This window comes from Carcharodon carcharias, chromosome 5 (genome assembly GCF_017639515.1).
Source record: "Carcharodon carcharias isolate sCarCar2 chromosome 5, sCarCar2.pri, whole genome shotgun sequence".
In the NCBI taxonomy this organism is placed as follows: domain Eukaryota; kingdom Metazoa; phylum Chordata; class Chondrichthyes; order Lamniformes; family Lamnidae; genus Carcharodon; species Carcharodon carcharias.
The window spans coordinates 84,237,042-84,252,847 of NC_054471.1; the positions used below are offsets into that span (position 1 = coordinate 84,237,042).

The 15,806-nt window shown below is 41.4% G+C and overlaps 1 protein-coding gene across 8 annotated transcripts in view; it reads left to right on the forward strand.

The window, feature by feature from the left end:
- fam135a (family with sequence similarity 135 member A) overlaps positions 1–15,806 on the forward strand; it is a 259,444-nt gene that overhangs the window by 22,367 nt on the left and 221,271 nt on the right. The window contains exon 4 of one of the 8 annotated variants that reach the window (XM_041187897.1): positions 9,540–9,669. The exons of the other annotated variants lie outside the window; for them this stretch is intronic. Within the exon in view, the coding sequence (XP_041043831.1) occupies positions 9,641–9,669 (29 nt within the window). The 5' untranslated portion in view covers positions 9,540–9,640. The remainder of the gene's footprint in view (positions 1–9,539; positions 9,670–15,806) is intronic. 8 annotated transcript variants of the gene reach the window in all.

Here is a 15,806-nt window from a genome sequence, read left to right on the forward strand (position 1 = left end):
ATGTGTCTATACCCTGTTCACCTCATCTATACCTTGCGGTAGTAAGTTTCACTCTGGGTAAAGAAGATTCTTTTGAATTCCCTATTGGATTTATTAGCTTATATTTATGACCTCTACTTTTGGACTCTCCCACAAATAGATGCATTTTTACTCTGTTTACCATATCAAAACTTTGCAATAACTTTAAAAACATCTATCTTCTCCTTTCCAGAAAAAAGCCCCAGCCTGTACTGCCTTTCCTGATAAATATGTATTCTCAGCTCAGGTATCATAATTGTGAATCTTTTTGCACTGAACCCTGTGCCCCTGTATCCTGTTTATAATATGAAACCCAGAACTGTGCACAGCACTACAAGTGTGGTCTAACCAAGGTCTTACACATGTTTAACTGCTTTTCAATTCGATGGCCATATTAAGCTACGTTGCTATCTTTGGTGAGTTGTGAATGTGTCCCCCTAGATCACTGTGCTCCTTACTTAGTCACCTACTATCCAAGCCGTATGCCATCTCCTTATCCTTCCTATTATGTTGAAATCTGCTTGCCAGCTCTGAAATAAAAACAAAAAATGCTGACAAACTCAGCAGGTCTGGCAGCATCTGTGGAGAGAGAAACAGAGTTAGCATTTTGAGTCCGTATGATTCTTCAAAGCTGAAGAGAGGTAGATATGTGATGGATTTTACACTGCAGAGGAAGTGCAGCAAAAAAGGTCAGGGATAGTTGGGAGCTCAGGAGAGATTGACAAAGATGTCATGGGCATCATGGAGTGTTAATGATATTGTTAAAGACTAAGGGAGGTACTAATGGTGGCCTAAAGGTCAGATGAGAGAATGTGTTGATAGCAGAACAAAGGTTAGTGCTCTCTGAAAGCAAAGCATAAGAACAATTTGAGGGGGGGAAAAAAAATTCAAAATGGAGGGCAGAGTTCATGGTCTGAAGTTGTTGAACTCAATGTTAAGTCCAGAAGGCTGTAAAGTACCTAATCAGATGATGAGGTGCTGTTCCTCCAGTTGCGTTGGGCTTCACTAGAACATTGCAGCAGGCCAAGGACGGACATGTGGGCATGAGAGCAAGATGGTGTTTTGAAATGGCAAGCAACAGGAGGGTAGGGGTCATGCTTGATGACTGAGCAAAGGTGTTCTGCAAAGTGGTCACCCAGCCTGCGTTTTGTCGCCCTGATGTAGAGGAGACCGCATTATGAGTAGCGAATACAGTAGTCTAAATTGAAAGAAGTGCAAATGAATTGCTGCTTCGCCTGAAAGGAGTGTTTGGGGCTTTGGATGGTGAGGAGGTATAGGGGATGGTGCCACACCTGGGATTGCATGGGAAGGTGCCATGGGAAAGAGGTGATGCGTTCGAAGTGATGGACCAAGGTGTCACGGAGGGAGCAGTCCCTACAAAATGCTGACAGAGGAGGTGAGGGGAAGATGTGTTTGGTGGTGGCATCATGCTGGAGTTGGCAGAAATGGTGGAGGGTGATGTTTTTGAATGTGGAGGCTGGTGGGATGGAAGGTTAAGACAAGAGGAACCCTATCATGGTTCTAGGAAGGAGGTGAAGAGATGAGGGCAGAGGTGCGGGAGATGGGTCGGACAAACACAGGGCCCTGCCAACCACAGTGGGGAGGGAAACTTGGCTCAGGAAAAAGGAGGGCATGTTTTAGAAGATGGTATCGTTGGAACAAATGTGACGGAGATGGGAAAATGGGATGTAGTACTTACAGGAAGCAAGGTGTGAGGAGGTGTAGCCCAGGTAGCTGTGGGAGCTGGTGAGTTTGTAATGAACATTAGTGGACAGTCTATCACCAGAAATGGAGATAGAGAAGTCAAAGAAGTGAAGGGAAGTGTCAGAGATGAACCATGCGAAGGTTGGGGGAATGGAAATTGGAAGCAAAATTGTCAAATTTTTCCAGGTCCTGATGTGAGCATGAAGTGGCACCAATACACCCATCACTGTACCAGAAAAGGAGTTGTGGGAGGGTAGGAGTAGGACTGGAATAAGGAGTATTCCACATACCCCACAAAAAGACAGTTGTAACTGGGGCTCCTGCGGGTACCCATGGCCACACTTTTTATTAGGAGGAAGTGAGACAAGTTAAATGAGAAATTGTTCAGTGAGGGAACAAGTTCAGTCAGATGGAGGAGAGCAGTGGTGGATGGGGATTGTTTGGGCCTCTGTTCTAGGAATAAGGGGAGAGCATTCAGACCACCCTAGTGGGGGATGGAGGTGTAGAGGGATTGGACGTCCATAGAGAAGAGGAAACTGTTGATATGACATAGGGCATCAGAGGAATCGTGAATGCAGGGAAGAGACTGTGCAAGAGAAGAGAGAATGGAATCAAGATAGGAAGCAACGAGTTCAGTGGGGCAGGAACAGGCTGACACGATGGGTCTACTGGGACACCCCTGTTTATGGATTTGGGGACAGGGTAGAAACGGGCTGTGAGGGGTTGTGGGACAGTGAGGTTGGAAGTTGTGGAGGATAGATCTCCAGAATAGGTGAGGTCATTGACAGTCCTGGAAACAATGGCTTGATGCTTGGTGGTGGGGTCATGGCCAGGGGGCATTAGCAGGTACATGCCAACTCCGCTAGTTTATTAATGTCATGTTCTTCCTCAGTAAAAACTATCTCCCAAATTCGATGTCATCTCCAAATTTTGAAATTATACTTCAGATTTCCAACTCCCTGTTGTTCATATAAATTTTGAATAACACAGGTCCCAGCACTGGTCCTTGTGGAATACCACTTCCCAATTTTTGCCAGTCTGAGTAGATACCCTTAAACCCTATGCTGTTTTGTCGCCAACTTCTATCTATTCTGTTACCTGACACCACATGCTCTGACTTTAGTCATGATTTTATTATGCTGTACCTTATTTACGGTATTTTTGAAAATCCAAATATATTAGATCTATGTTACCCTACTCTTCTAGTTACTGCTTCAAATAGCTTAACATGATTGGTCAAGCATCATTTTTCCTTTTGAAATCTGTGGTGACTGCACTTCAGCTTCCAGAGGTTTTGCTGTTGCATTGAACCATAGAACCATAGAAAAGTTACAGCACCAAAGGAAGCCATTTGGCCCATCTTGTCCATGCCAGCCCGAGGACACCAAGGTGCCCTTTCTAATCCCACCTTCCTGCATCCGGCCCATAACCCTGCAGCTTACAGCACTTTAGGTGCAGATCCAGGTACTTTTTAAAAGAGATTAAAGTTTCTAACTCTACCACCAACTTGGGCATCGAATTCCAGACACCCACTACCCTCTGCGTAAAAAAAGTTCTTCCTTATGTTCCCCCTACACCTTCTGCCATTTATCTTCTTTGAATAAAGATTTCATAATCTTTCCTACCACTGACATTGAGCTAATTATTCTATTTTTTTTTAGACTTGTTGAATAAAACATTTTTAGGTATAAAAATATAACATTATTTCACTTTGGATCAAAATTAGCTGTCCCGGCAGCCCTCTGGCACTGTGCCCTTTTCTTTTACATGTGTGTGTTGTGCCTTTGCTATCTCTTTCATAACTTCTAACATGCAAATGCAAACCAGGGATTTTATCCTTGTTTTCAATATTTTATGAATTACCTCCCCACTTTCTATCATAAATCTGTTTTATCTTTTCTGATCTCTTCTAATGATTTGTTCACCATATTAGTCTTACTAGTAAATACCAAGGCACAGTAATTATTCAGTATCTCTGCCAACTCACTGTCGTTATTGTAAGTTTATTTTGTGCACACCTTTGTACCTACCTGTCCCTAACCTGATCATTATTTATTTAAGTCTGTAGAATGCTTTACAATCCCTTTTGATATCCCTTGATAATTTACTTGTGTAGTTTCTTAGTTTTCATAATGGTTTTTGACATTTCCTAACCCCTTCTTTCTTTTTTTCACCATTTCCTTTAATGTCTAAGTACTTTGAAATGGAAGAAAAGTAAGACACAATTGTATCCTATCTTTCTTCATCTGTGGCATTTCATTATTGGCTAGATTTTTTTTATCTGAATATATTTCTCCTGAAATCTTTTCACCACCTTATTAATTATTTCCCAATGGTGTTCTGCATCTTTGTCAACACTTTTTTTCTAGCCTACATTCCCTAGTTCCATTCTCATCCCTTCGAAATATGCTTTCTCTCAATCTGTTACTTTTTGGTCTTTGCCTTTTTCAAACATTATTTTAAATCTTCTCATGTGATCGCTATTCTTTGCACTAACTCCTTTTATTTGCTCTAGTTAATTTCTCATTACTTGATTGAATAGTAATTGTTGTCTGGTTGGGCTTCTTGCAGACTGGGTGGGAAAGGAGTCCTGAAGGTACTAAAAAAAAACTCCATTCCCTTTGGTAAAGTTGTTTATCTTTCCTTTCCTGATAATAAAATGGGCAGTATAAAAAGAGATTCTTTTAGCACAAAGTGAATAATATCAGGAAGACCTTGAATCTCCTTATTTACTTACATTTTTCAAATTAATCAGTAAAATTCCATGACATTTAAAATAATTGGATTGTTCCAAAATAGCAGCATTTGAGCATAAATCTCTCTTTAGACCCAGGGATGTTTTTAGTAGGAAAAAATATGCTGAATGAATAATTTACTGACTTTGGACTCTCCAACCATTCAATAAGTAGTTGTGGCAATATAATGACACGTACCTTGTATTGAAATTACTACACCAGATTTCAGAAGTTCCGACCTTTAGTGTTTCTCGTTACCCATGTGAAACATTTTATTTCCTGTGATCCAGATAAGTATAACTTTACTTGATACCACTTGGTGGTGAATCTTTTTGATGAAACCTGGCACAGCGTTCAGAACTAACAGCGGGCCTGCATATTGTTTTGAAAAAAGCACACATTAAGAGCTTTTACATGCATAGTGCATTTTTGTGTCTTTTAAAGCCCCAACAAAGACATGATTGCATAAAATCTGTAGGAACTGATGAATACAGACTTTAGTCTTCATTCCGTAATACATTTAGAAACCCCTTTTATAGTATAACCACAAGAACCCATGATGGGCTAGTTATGTTTTCAATTGGTAAATAATGAGTAATAGGTAGCTGGACATGTGATTGCAAGATTCCACAGTGCAGGCACATGCATATGAATTATAACTCTTTGTGCATTTATTGGTAAGATGAAAATCAGAATGTGCAAGTGTCTTTGTGGTTTACTCAATGCTTGGTTATCCAACACAGTGGAATACTGGGACTTATTGCCATCAAAATTCCAGCAATGCTGAAGCTTAACCAATTGGAATGTCCCTCCATGCCACCAGAAGGCAAATTTGACTATAGTCTTTAAAAAACAGGCCACAGAGGTGAACCATCAAATTATGAATCTTTAGTTTTACTGCTGGGGAGAGTGTTTCAAACTATTATATTATTCCTCATAATACTTTGAAACACTTTCCCCAGCAGTAAAAGCACATAGAGAGTATCTCTTATCTCTGGAACGCTAATCTGGAACATTCAGCTGGCTTTAGAAGTTGGAAGTCATGCATGTGGAATAGATTTGCTAGATTTCTTTGAAGAAATAGCAGATCTCAAAGATGGGGATGTGATGGTGTATGTGGTGGCTGTTGTCTTCCTGAATTGCAGGAAGGCATTTAACACTGTTTCATATAATACACTACGACATTGATTTGGGACCTGGAACACAAGGTAGTGAGGCAGAAAGACCCTCACTACACTTAAAACGTACTTGGATGTCTACTTGGATGTCAACTTGAAAAGCTGTGACCTACAGGCCACATCCATTGCACTGCCCTCATCCATCCTAGTTGCCACTCCTCAAAATTCAACCAAATTAGTCAGATGTAATCTTCCCTCAACAAATCCATGCTGACTTCCCTTGATTAATCTGTGCCTTTCTAAATTAAGGTTTATCCTGTCCCTCAGAATTGATTCCAATACTTTGCCCACAACCCACATTAAGCTAACTGGCCTACACTTAGAGTCATAGAGGTCTACAGCACAGGAAAAGGCCCTTCAGCCCATTGAGTCTGCACTGGTCAAACAAGTACCTAACTATTCTAATCCCATTTTCCAGCACTAGGTCCATAGCCTTGTATATCATGGCATCGCAAGTGCATATCCAAATACTTGTTAAATTTATGAGGGTTTCTGCCTCTACTGCCGTTTCAGGCAGTAAGTTCCAGATTCCCACCACCCTCTGGGTGAAAAAATTCTCCCTCACATCCCCTCTAAACCCCCTGCCCCTTAACTTAAATCAATGCCCCCAGGTTATTGATCCCTCTACCAAGGAAAAAAGTTCCTTCCTATTTACCCTATCTATACCCTTCATAATTTTATACACCCCAGTCATGCCCCCCTCAATCTCCTCTGCTCCAGGGAAAATAACCCTAGTCTATCCAATCTCTCCTCATAACTAAAACTCTTCAGCCCAGGCAACATCCTGGTAAATCTCCTCTGCACTCTCTCTAGTGCAATCACATCCTTCCTATAATGCGGATTCCAGAACTGCACGCAATACTGTAGCTGTGGCTTAACCGGTGTTTTATACAGTTCCAACATAACCTCCCTGCTCTTGTCTTTATTAGCTGAGGCATAGAATATAAGTACCCCATATACCTTCTTAACCACCTTACCTACCTGTCCCGCTACCTTAAGGGACCGGTGGACATGAACACCAAGGTCCCATTGATCCTCGGTACTTCCCAGGTTCCTACCATTCATCATGTATTCCCGTGCCTTGTTTGTCCTGCCCCAGTGCATCACCTCACACTTATCCAGATTAAATTCCATTTGCCACTGATCAGCCCATCTGACCAGCCCGTCTACATCCTCCTGTAATCTTAGGCTATACTCCTCAATATTTACCACCCCACCAATTTTCGTGTCATCCACGAACTTACTGATCAACCCTCCTACATTCAAGTTTAAATAGTTTATATATACCACAAACAGCAAGGGACCCAACACCGATCCCTGTGGAACCCCACTGGACACAGGCATCCAGTCACAAAAACATCCCTCGGCCATCACCCTCTGCTTCCTGCCACTCAGCCAATTCTGGAGCCAATTTGCCAAATTGCCTTCGCTCCCATGGGCTCTTACCATTGTTATCAGCCTTGCTGAAGTCCAAGTCGACTATGTCAAATGCATTGCCCTTATCTACACTCCTGGTCACCTCTTCAAAAAATTCAATCAAATCGGTCAGACATAATGTCCCCTTAACTAAACCATGCTGACTGTCCTTGACCATTTCCTGCCTTTCTGAGTGCATATTAATTCTGTCTCTCAGAATTGCTTCCAATAGTTTCCGTACCACTGACTTTAGACTGACAGGCCTGTAGTTCCCTGGCTTAACCCTTCTTCCCTTACTGAATAAATTATTCGAATTATCCCTTCCATTTTTTTTTGGGGGTCAGTGAGGACACTGAGATGCAACCCCTCTGGCCTGTACAGATCGCACCTCCCCAAAAAACTAGTCCTAATGCCCCAAGAATCTAAAGCCCTCCCTCCTGCACTATCTCTCCAGCATGTATTCATGGATCTATCCTATTTCTGTCCTTGCTAGTGTGTGGCACTGGCTCTAATCAAGATTTCTCCCTTTTGAGGTCCTGCTGCTTCGCTAATTCCTTAAAATCTGCAGGACCTCAGCATTTTTTTTAACCCGTGTATTGGTACCATTATGGACCGTGACCTCTGACTTTCACTGCCCCCCCAGAATATTTTGCATGGGGTTATTTTTACAAACTAAGGAGAAAAGAAAATCAAACACTCATGAGGACTTTTATATGCTAAAAGGATGTTAAGTTTGTGAAATCGATTATTGGCACAAGGGGTGAAACAAGAAACCCTAATGGGTTTCAAGGAGGAATTAAACAGACTCTCATCAACAGATGGTGTTGAAGGTTATTAGAAATGCACCAAGGAAATATTATGGGTAGATGGGCCAGATGGACCAAAGGTCTTCTGCCTGAAATTGTTACTATGGCGCTGGTTTTAACTGCTCCTGCCTGCGGAAACTGGGTTAGGGGAGGGGACCAGTTAAAAAGATGTCAGTTATCCCTCTGATCCCTCTTCAAATCCCTCTGAAGAACAGAAAATTTTCAGACTTTATCTCAGATTTCCAGCACCTGCAGTATTTTGCTTTTCTTTTGTGTCCATCTGATCATGCAGCCTACCTGCCGTGTTCTGATGTTAACCTCCTGTTTTGAGTGGGCAGGAAAGACCCTGTCTGCAGTCTTGGTTGAAGGCTTCCCCTGTCAGGAAAACGTAATGAAATGAATCATAGCCCAGAAGATTTGTTTTATTTTAAACTTCCTTGTGTGTCAAAAGTGTGCCTCTGGTTCTCACAAAGAAGCCTTGGCGGCCATACTTCTTTGACCTCTGTCAAAGGCTTCTATTGCCTCATGAACTCTGCCAAAGGCTTCCCTTCCACCCAAGGTTGCTTGGAATTGTTCCTGGCAGTGCCCCCAAACCCCCCAGCCAATACCCATCTCGGCAGCTGGTCAGTGATGGGTCATCTGGCCAGGTGTTATCCAGGACTCTTCAGAGATTTATTTAGATGAGGCCTTTGTTTTTTAAGGGCCTCTGTGATCCCACCTGTGTCGAGTTTATCACCTGTCTTTGGATTGTCATGTACCCTTAGGCCACTTAGTCTAATGTCAGTGGTAAGCAAAATGCTAGCATCTATTATTAGGGATCTGTTAACAGGGCATTTTGAAAGTCATAATATGACTTAGAAGAGTAAACATGGATTTTTGAAATGGGAGTAGCATTTCGCAAATTTGTTAGAGATTTTTGAGGATGTAACCTGTAGGATGGATAAGGGGAATCATTGGATGTAGTGAATTTGGATTTTCAAAAAGCATTTGACAACCTTCCACACACAAGGTTATTACACAAAATTCAGACTCATGGTATTGTTTGGGGTAGTAATATATTAATTTGAATTGATCATTGCTAATGGACAGGAAACAGTAGGAATAAATGGGACATTTTCGGATTGGCAGTCTGTAACTAGTGGGGTATTGCAAGGATCAGTACTTGGGCCTCAGCTATTTATAATCGATATTAATGGCATTGATAAGGGGACTGAGTGTAATGTAAGCAAGTTTGTTGATAATACAAAGTTAGGTGGAAAAGTAAGTCATGAAAAGGATGCTAAGAGGCTGCAGAGGGATGTAAATAGGTTAAGCAGGCGAACAGGAGCATGGCACATGAAATATAATGTGGCAAAGTGTGAAGTTATCCACTTTGGTAGGAGAAATAAGAAAAATATTTTTTTGAATGGTGAGAGACTGGGAAATGTTTATGTTCAGAGGCACCTGGGGTCCTTGTACATGAATCACAAAGTTAGCAAGCAAGTATAGCAAGCAATTAGGAAGGCAAATGATACGTTAGGTTTTCTTAGAGAGGGATTGGAATATGAGTGCTCTGAGGATTTGGGTAATTCAAATTGTTCTCTTCAGATTTGGCTTGAATATTTAAGTGGTAACTAGGAAAAGAGTGGGAGTAGGTGCCTTACTGATCATGTAAATCTCAATCCATTTTTTGTATAATTTAGATGGAAACGGATGGCTTAAAAATGGGTCTCAAATTTAAAAAGTGGAGCTAACTTTGGCTTTTACCAATCCTGACTAACCAGGAGGAAGGAAGAACAAGAATATGAGGCCTGATTCTGCATTACCAGGCAGGTAAATGAGAATTAGTTTTCATTAAGTCTACAGTATCATAGAAGTAGTAATGGGATCAGGAGCTAAGTGAGATTTCCTGTATCTGTAAAGTTTTCAGTAGGTACGCATGAATTGTCAAAGTTATGTTGTTCAAGCAGTGGAATGTTGATCTTGTGGACTGGTGGCAACGCATCACCATACTTGGGGAGGAACATTGTCTGGAAAATTGATTCCAAAAGATGGTTGCCCACAGAGAGAATTAGTGACGTGGCAGAAGGGATATGGGTAACTACAGGGAGAAGAGGTGGAATTAGCTTGAGGAAACTTTTAGTATGAATTTGTCTAATGGCATGTAGTTCTATAATGAAGGCAATGGTGCAGCATATAAGAGATTAACCAAGCTCAATGCCACAGCAGCAGAGTGAATGGTCATCAATGGAGGAATTGAGACCCCACCCATGAGAATTGATGAGTGGTAGTTGTGGGAATTTTGTAATTAGGGGGATTTTTGCCCAATATTACAGGTGTGACTGGTATGTTGCTTTCCAGATGCTAAGGCAAGAGAAATAACAAAATAGATGGAAAAATTCTCGAAGAAAAGGATTCATCCAACAATCATTATATACTTAGGAGTCAATGGTCATAAGATGCAAGGCCCTGTGCAGTAAGACTTAAGACTCCTTGTGCCATATGCAATTTAGAAAGAAACTGTTTAGACATGTCACTGTATGGCTAGAAAGATGGTGTAATTAAGATAAAGGAAGGATACACTTGAAACAAAGGAAAACAAAGGGTAAAGGAATCAAAAACCTACAAAAGACAGACTTTACGAAAAGGGGCTAGTACATGGCTCCAGCAATACTTGCAAAGCTCAACATAATCCATGATAAAGCAGTCTTTTTGAGTGGCACCCCATCCTTAAACATTTGCTTCCTCCATCATCGATGCACTGTGCATACCATCTGCAAGATGCACTGCAGCAACTCACCAAGGCTCCTTCGACAGCACCTTCCAAACCTGCAACCTCCTACCACCTAGAAGGACAAAGGAAGCAGATGCTTAGGAACACCTCCGCCTGCCTTCAAGCCACACACCATCCTGACTTAGAACTACATCATTGTCGCTGGGTCAGAATCCTGGAACTCCCTCCCCAGCAGCAATGTGGGCATACCTATGCCACATGGAGTGGAGCAGTTCAAGAAGGTGGCTCACCACCACCTTCTCGAGGGCAATTAGGGATGAGCAACAAATGCTGACCTAACCATTTAAGCTCACGCCCCCTGAAAATTTTTTTTAAAAAATTATCATTTAAATGCAGGCACTGATGCTGTGTGAAGTATCAAGATATGGCCACAAAGTGAAATAATGACAAAATAAATAAATCCTAGTCTAGAGCAGTGGTGTCAGACATCAGGATAAAATTTTATCCAAGTATTAAGTTCTGGGCTGGAAGGTTCAGGACACTCTGAGTCCAAAGGCAAGACACTGAGATTGGGATGTCAGAACTGGGGGAGGGTAGGATCGGGACTTGGGGAGGGGGAAACTGGGGGTTGGTGGGAGGAGGGGGAGAGAGAAATGTGGTTGCTTTTTCTGCAAAGCCAGTAGCAGCAGCAGTGTGGTGTGGAGAGAGGGTGACCTTACCTTGAGTAAATGCTGTCAGATTGTTGTCACTGGTGGATGAATTGGGGAACAAAGAGATGGAGATTGGGGATTCTCACTGTATTCAGTACAAGCTCCGATACATGACAGAGGTGTTCCTCTATGCTCCAGAGAAGGGGAAGTAAAAAAAACCCTTTGCAATCATTTCTTCACTGGTTTCCAATGTTAATTTTAAACTCGTTTTAAGGAACTGTAGGACTGGAAAAATTAGACTGAGCTTGTGCAGTACCTGCTCCACTAAGCTTTTCGCACAGCTTGCAGAAGGGTCCCATAATAATGATGCATCAGGAGTGAAAACACAATGTTGGATTGTTACATGGAACAATGTATCAGGGAATCTGGAGTTGCTAAAACATGTCAGGGGATCCTGGGATCCTTTGGCAATAGTGATCATGATATGGTAGAATTTAAAGGTTTATGAGAAAAAGAATTGGCAAGAAATTCTTTCAATGTTTAGAGAGTCCGATTTTGATGGGGTGAAGGGCTGTAGAAATTGAGCCAGACTTGAAGAGCAACAGTTTATATTTACATAGTGTCTTTACCATTAACATACTTGATATCCATAAAGGGAAAAATGGACACATGGCCAGATAAGGAGGTATTAGGAGGTGTGTTTAGAAGATTAGTCAAGGAGTTACGTTTGAAGGAAAACCTTAATGGGCCAGTAGGTAAGGTTAGAAGTTGCATAAATAATTAAAAGACAGAATTAAAGGCACTCCATCTGAATGCACACAGCGTTCACAGCAAGGTAGATGAATTGATGACACCAAAAGAACTAAACAGATATGATCTAATTGCCATTATGGAGACGTGGCTGCAGGGTGACCAAGGTTGGGGAATGAATGTTCAAGGGTGTTCGACATTTAAGAAGGACAGGGGAAAAGGAAGTGGGGTGGCGCTGTTAATGATGGATAAGGTAAGTACATTAGTGAGAATGGATCTTAGACTGAGATGGAGAATCAATTTGGGTGGAGTTAAGAAATGGCAAGAGGCAGCAAACATTGGTAGGAGTTGCTTATAGGCCATCAGATGATGTAGGGCATGGTATAAACCAGGAATTTAGAGGCGCATGTAACATGATTAATATAGTAATCATTGGAACTCCAATCTATATATGGGTAAAGCTGGGTAAACCTAATTAGCACCAAGGCTTTGAGAGATGAATTCATGGAATGTACATGAGATGGTTTTCTCAAACAACATGTTGTGAAACCAACTATAGAATAGGCTATTTTAGATCTAGTATTGTGTAATGAGAAAGGGCTAATGAATAATCTCATTGTAAAGGAGTCTCCAGGGAAGAGCGACCATAATATGATAGAGAAACTATGAAGGTATGAGGGGCCATTTGGCTGTGGTAGATTGGGGAACTACATTAAAAGTTATGATGGTGGACAGGCAAAAAATTAATACATAGTTTAGAACAAATTTAAGTTCCTTTGAGATACAAAAAACCTAGCAGGAAAGATAATCCAATCATGGCTAACAAGAGAAGTTAAAAATTGTATTAGATCAAAGAAAGAGGCTTATAAAGTTGTCAAAAAATTAGTTATCCTGAGGATTGAGACCATTTTAGAATTCAGTAAAGGAGGGCCAAGAAACTGATACAGAGAAAATAGAAATAACAAGAAACATATAACTGGATTATAAAGTTTCTAAAAGTATGTAAAAAGGAAAAAATAGCAAAGACAAATGTGGGCCCACTACTGGCAGAGACATGAGAATTTATAATGGGGAATAAGTGTTATAATGTGGCAGATGCTGTGTGCCAGGTGGACAAAATCCACTAGGAAAACTTGGTTGCGCTGTCACATAGTTTTGCAATTTGTATTTATTACGAGATGTGTGCACTGAATTCAGAATAAGTCCACCAAGACCTTTAGAAATTTTAAAACATTAAATTAAAATATTTATTAACAAAATATAAAAGATTTCAAGCACACGAACAAAACTACAATTACTTACCACTATAATAACTCCTAAAATTCCTAATTAACCTGACCTCCAGTTACAAACTCTTTAAAGCAGCAGTCCAAAATAGATTTTAGATTTAAAACAGAATCAGCAAATTAACACAATACCCACTTGACAGTGGAATTCCAAATGGCTTTTCCCCAACTTTAGTTTAGTTATGTAGCAGACTTATGCACAAATGCTGGAGGCTTCACACACTCCTGTTAGATCTTCCATTGCCTTCTGACACACAGCCTCTTTTTAATATGTAAATTCTCTGGTTCCATATGCCTTTGAAACTGTATCTTCCTAGTAATATAAAGACTTTAATGTTGCCAGTATGTTGTCAGTAACCCTTAGGAAAAATAAACACATTCTTTAGCCTTGGTTATCTGGCTAGTTGTAAGCAGACTAAGATCCCTTCAAAATCCAAATCTCTTCATGTGTCTAAAAATGCAAATTGCCATCACACCTTGCATGCTAACCCAGCATCCCTGTTTATTCATTAGCATGTTAAGCAAAAGCAAAAAACTGCAGAAGCTGGAAATCCAAAACAAAAACAAAAATACCTGGAAAAACTCAGCAGGTCTGACAGCATCTGCGGAGAGGAATACAGTTAACGTTTCGAGTCCGTATGACTCTTCAACAGAACTAAGAAAAAATAGAAGAGAGGTGAAATATAAGCTGGTTTAAGGGGTGGGGTGGGACAGGTAGAACTGGATAGAGGACCAGTGATATGTGGAGATTGCCAAAAGATGTCATAGACAAAAAGGTGTTGATGGGAGTGATATTATCTAAGAAATGTGCTAATAGGTGACATTAAGGGTAGAAAGCAGGACGAATAAGGTACAGATAGCCCTAGTGGGGGTGGGGTGGGGGGAAGGGATCGAAATAGAATAAAAGGTAGAGATAAAACAATGAAATACATTTAAAAATAATGGAAACAGGTGGGAAAAGAAAAATCTATAAAAATTATTGGAAAAAGGGGGTGGGGATGGAGGAGAGAGTTCATGATCTAAAGTTGTTGAAGTCAATATTCAGCCCGGATAGCTGTAAGTGCCTAGTCGGAAGATGAGGTGCTGTTCCTCCAGTTTGCGTTGAGCTTCACTGGAACATTGCAGCAGGCCAAGGACGGACATGTGGGCATGAGAGCAGGGTAGAGTGTTGAAATGGCAAACGACAGGGAGGTCTGGGTCATGCTTGCGGACAGACCGAAGGTGTTCTGCAAAGTGGTCACCCAGTCTGTGTTTGGTCTCTCCAATGTAGAGGAAACTGCATTGGGAGCAGCGAATGCAGTAGCCTAAATTGAGGGAAGTGCAAGTGGAATGCTGCGTCACATGAAAGGAGTGTTTGGGCCCTTGGACGGTGAGGAGAGGGGAAGTAAAGGAGCAGGTGTTGCACCTTCTGTAGTTGCATGGGAGGGGGTTGAGGTGTAGGGGGTGATGGAGGAGTGGACCAGGGTGTCCTGGAGGGAACGATCCTTGCGGAATGCCACCCGAGGCCGGGGGTGGGGGGGGGAGTGTGAAGGGAAGATGTGTTTTGTGGTGGCAACATGCTGGAGTTGGTGAAAATGGCGTGGAGGATGATCCTTTGAATGCGGAGGCTGGTGGGGTAATAAGTGAGGACAAGGGGGAGCCTATCATGGTTCTGGGAGGGAGAGGAAGGTGTGAGGGCAGATGCATGGGAGATGGGCCGGACACGGTTGAGGGCCATGTCAACCACCATGGGTGGAAAACCTTGGTTAAGGAAGAAGGAAGACATGTCAGAGGAACTGTTTTAGAAAGTGGCATCATCAGAACAGATGCGACGGAGGCGAAAGAACCGAGAGAATGGGATGGAGTCCTTACAGGAAGTGGGGTGTGAGGAGCTGTAGTCAAGGTAGCTGTGGGAGTCGGTAGGCTTGTAATGAATATAGGTGGACCGTCTATCACCAGATATTGAGACAGTTGAGGTCAAGGAAGGAAAGGGAATAGATGTTAAGCACCTAGGTTCTTTTAATGATTTCAAGCTTGCAGTCTACCTGACTCCAAATGTAACTAAATCACACACAGACCTAACTATACTTGCCCCTATAATCCTACTTCACAATAAACCAGAAAAATATTATTAAAATTAATATACTTTCATCACACTTCCACCCATATGACAAAATGAAACATCATAATTTAAGAAGACTGCTTCATTCTCTTAATCCATCTTATACTACCTACTATACTTATCTATATACTCAAAGTATTACATGACCAGATGCATACATTAACATATCAGCATATGTACAAATTCTTTGTATAAGCAGAGGTCATTTCAATCCAGTGTCCAGGTTTTAAATGTCCAATTTCCCTTTGAGCTTTAAACTCTTGCCAGTGCACCTGCAATTAGATTTTCTTATCCAGCCGCATGCATATTCTGTAAATTTAAATGGTTGCAGTAATAAAGTCCACCTGCACAGGCTTGTACTTAGGTCTCGAAATCTGTCCAGAAATTTTAAAGATTGTGGTCTGTATAAACAATTGTTTCTGATGAATTGTTTGCAACCTGAACCTCGA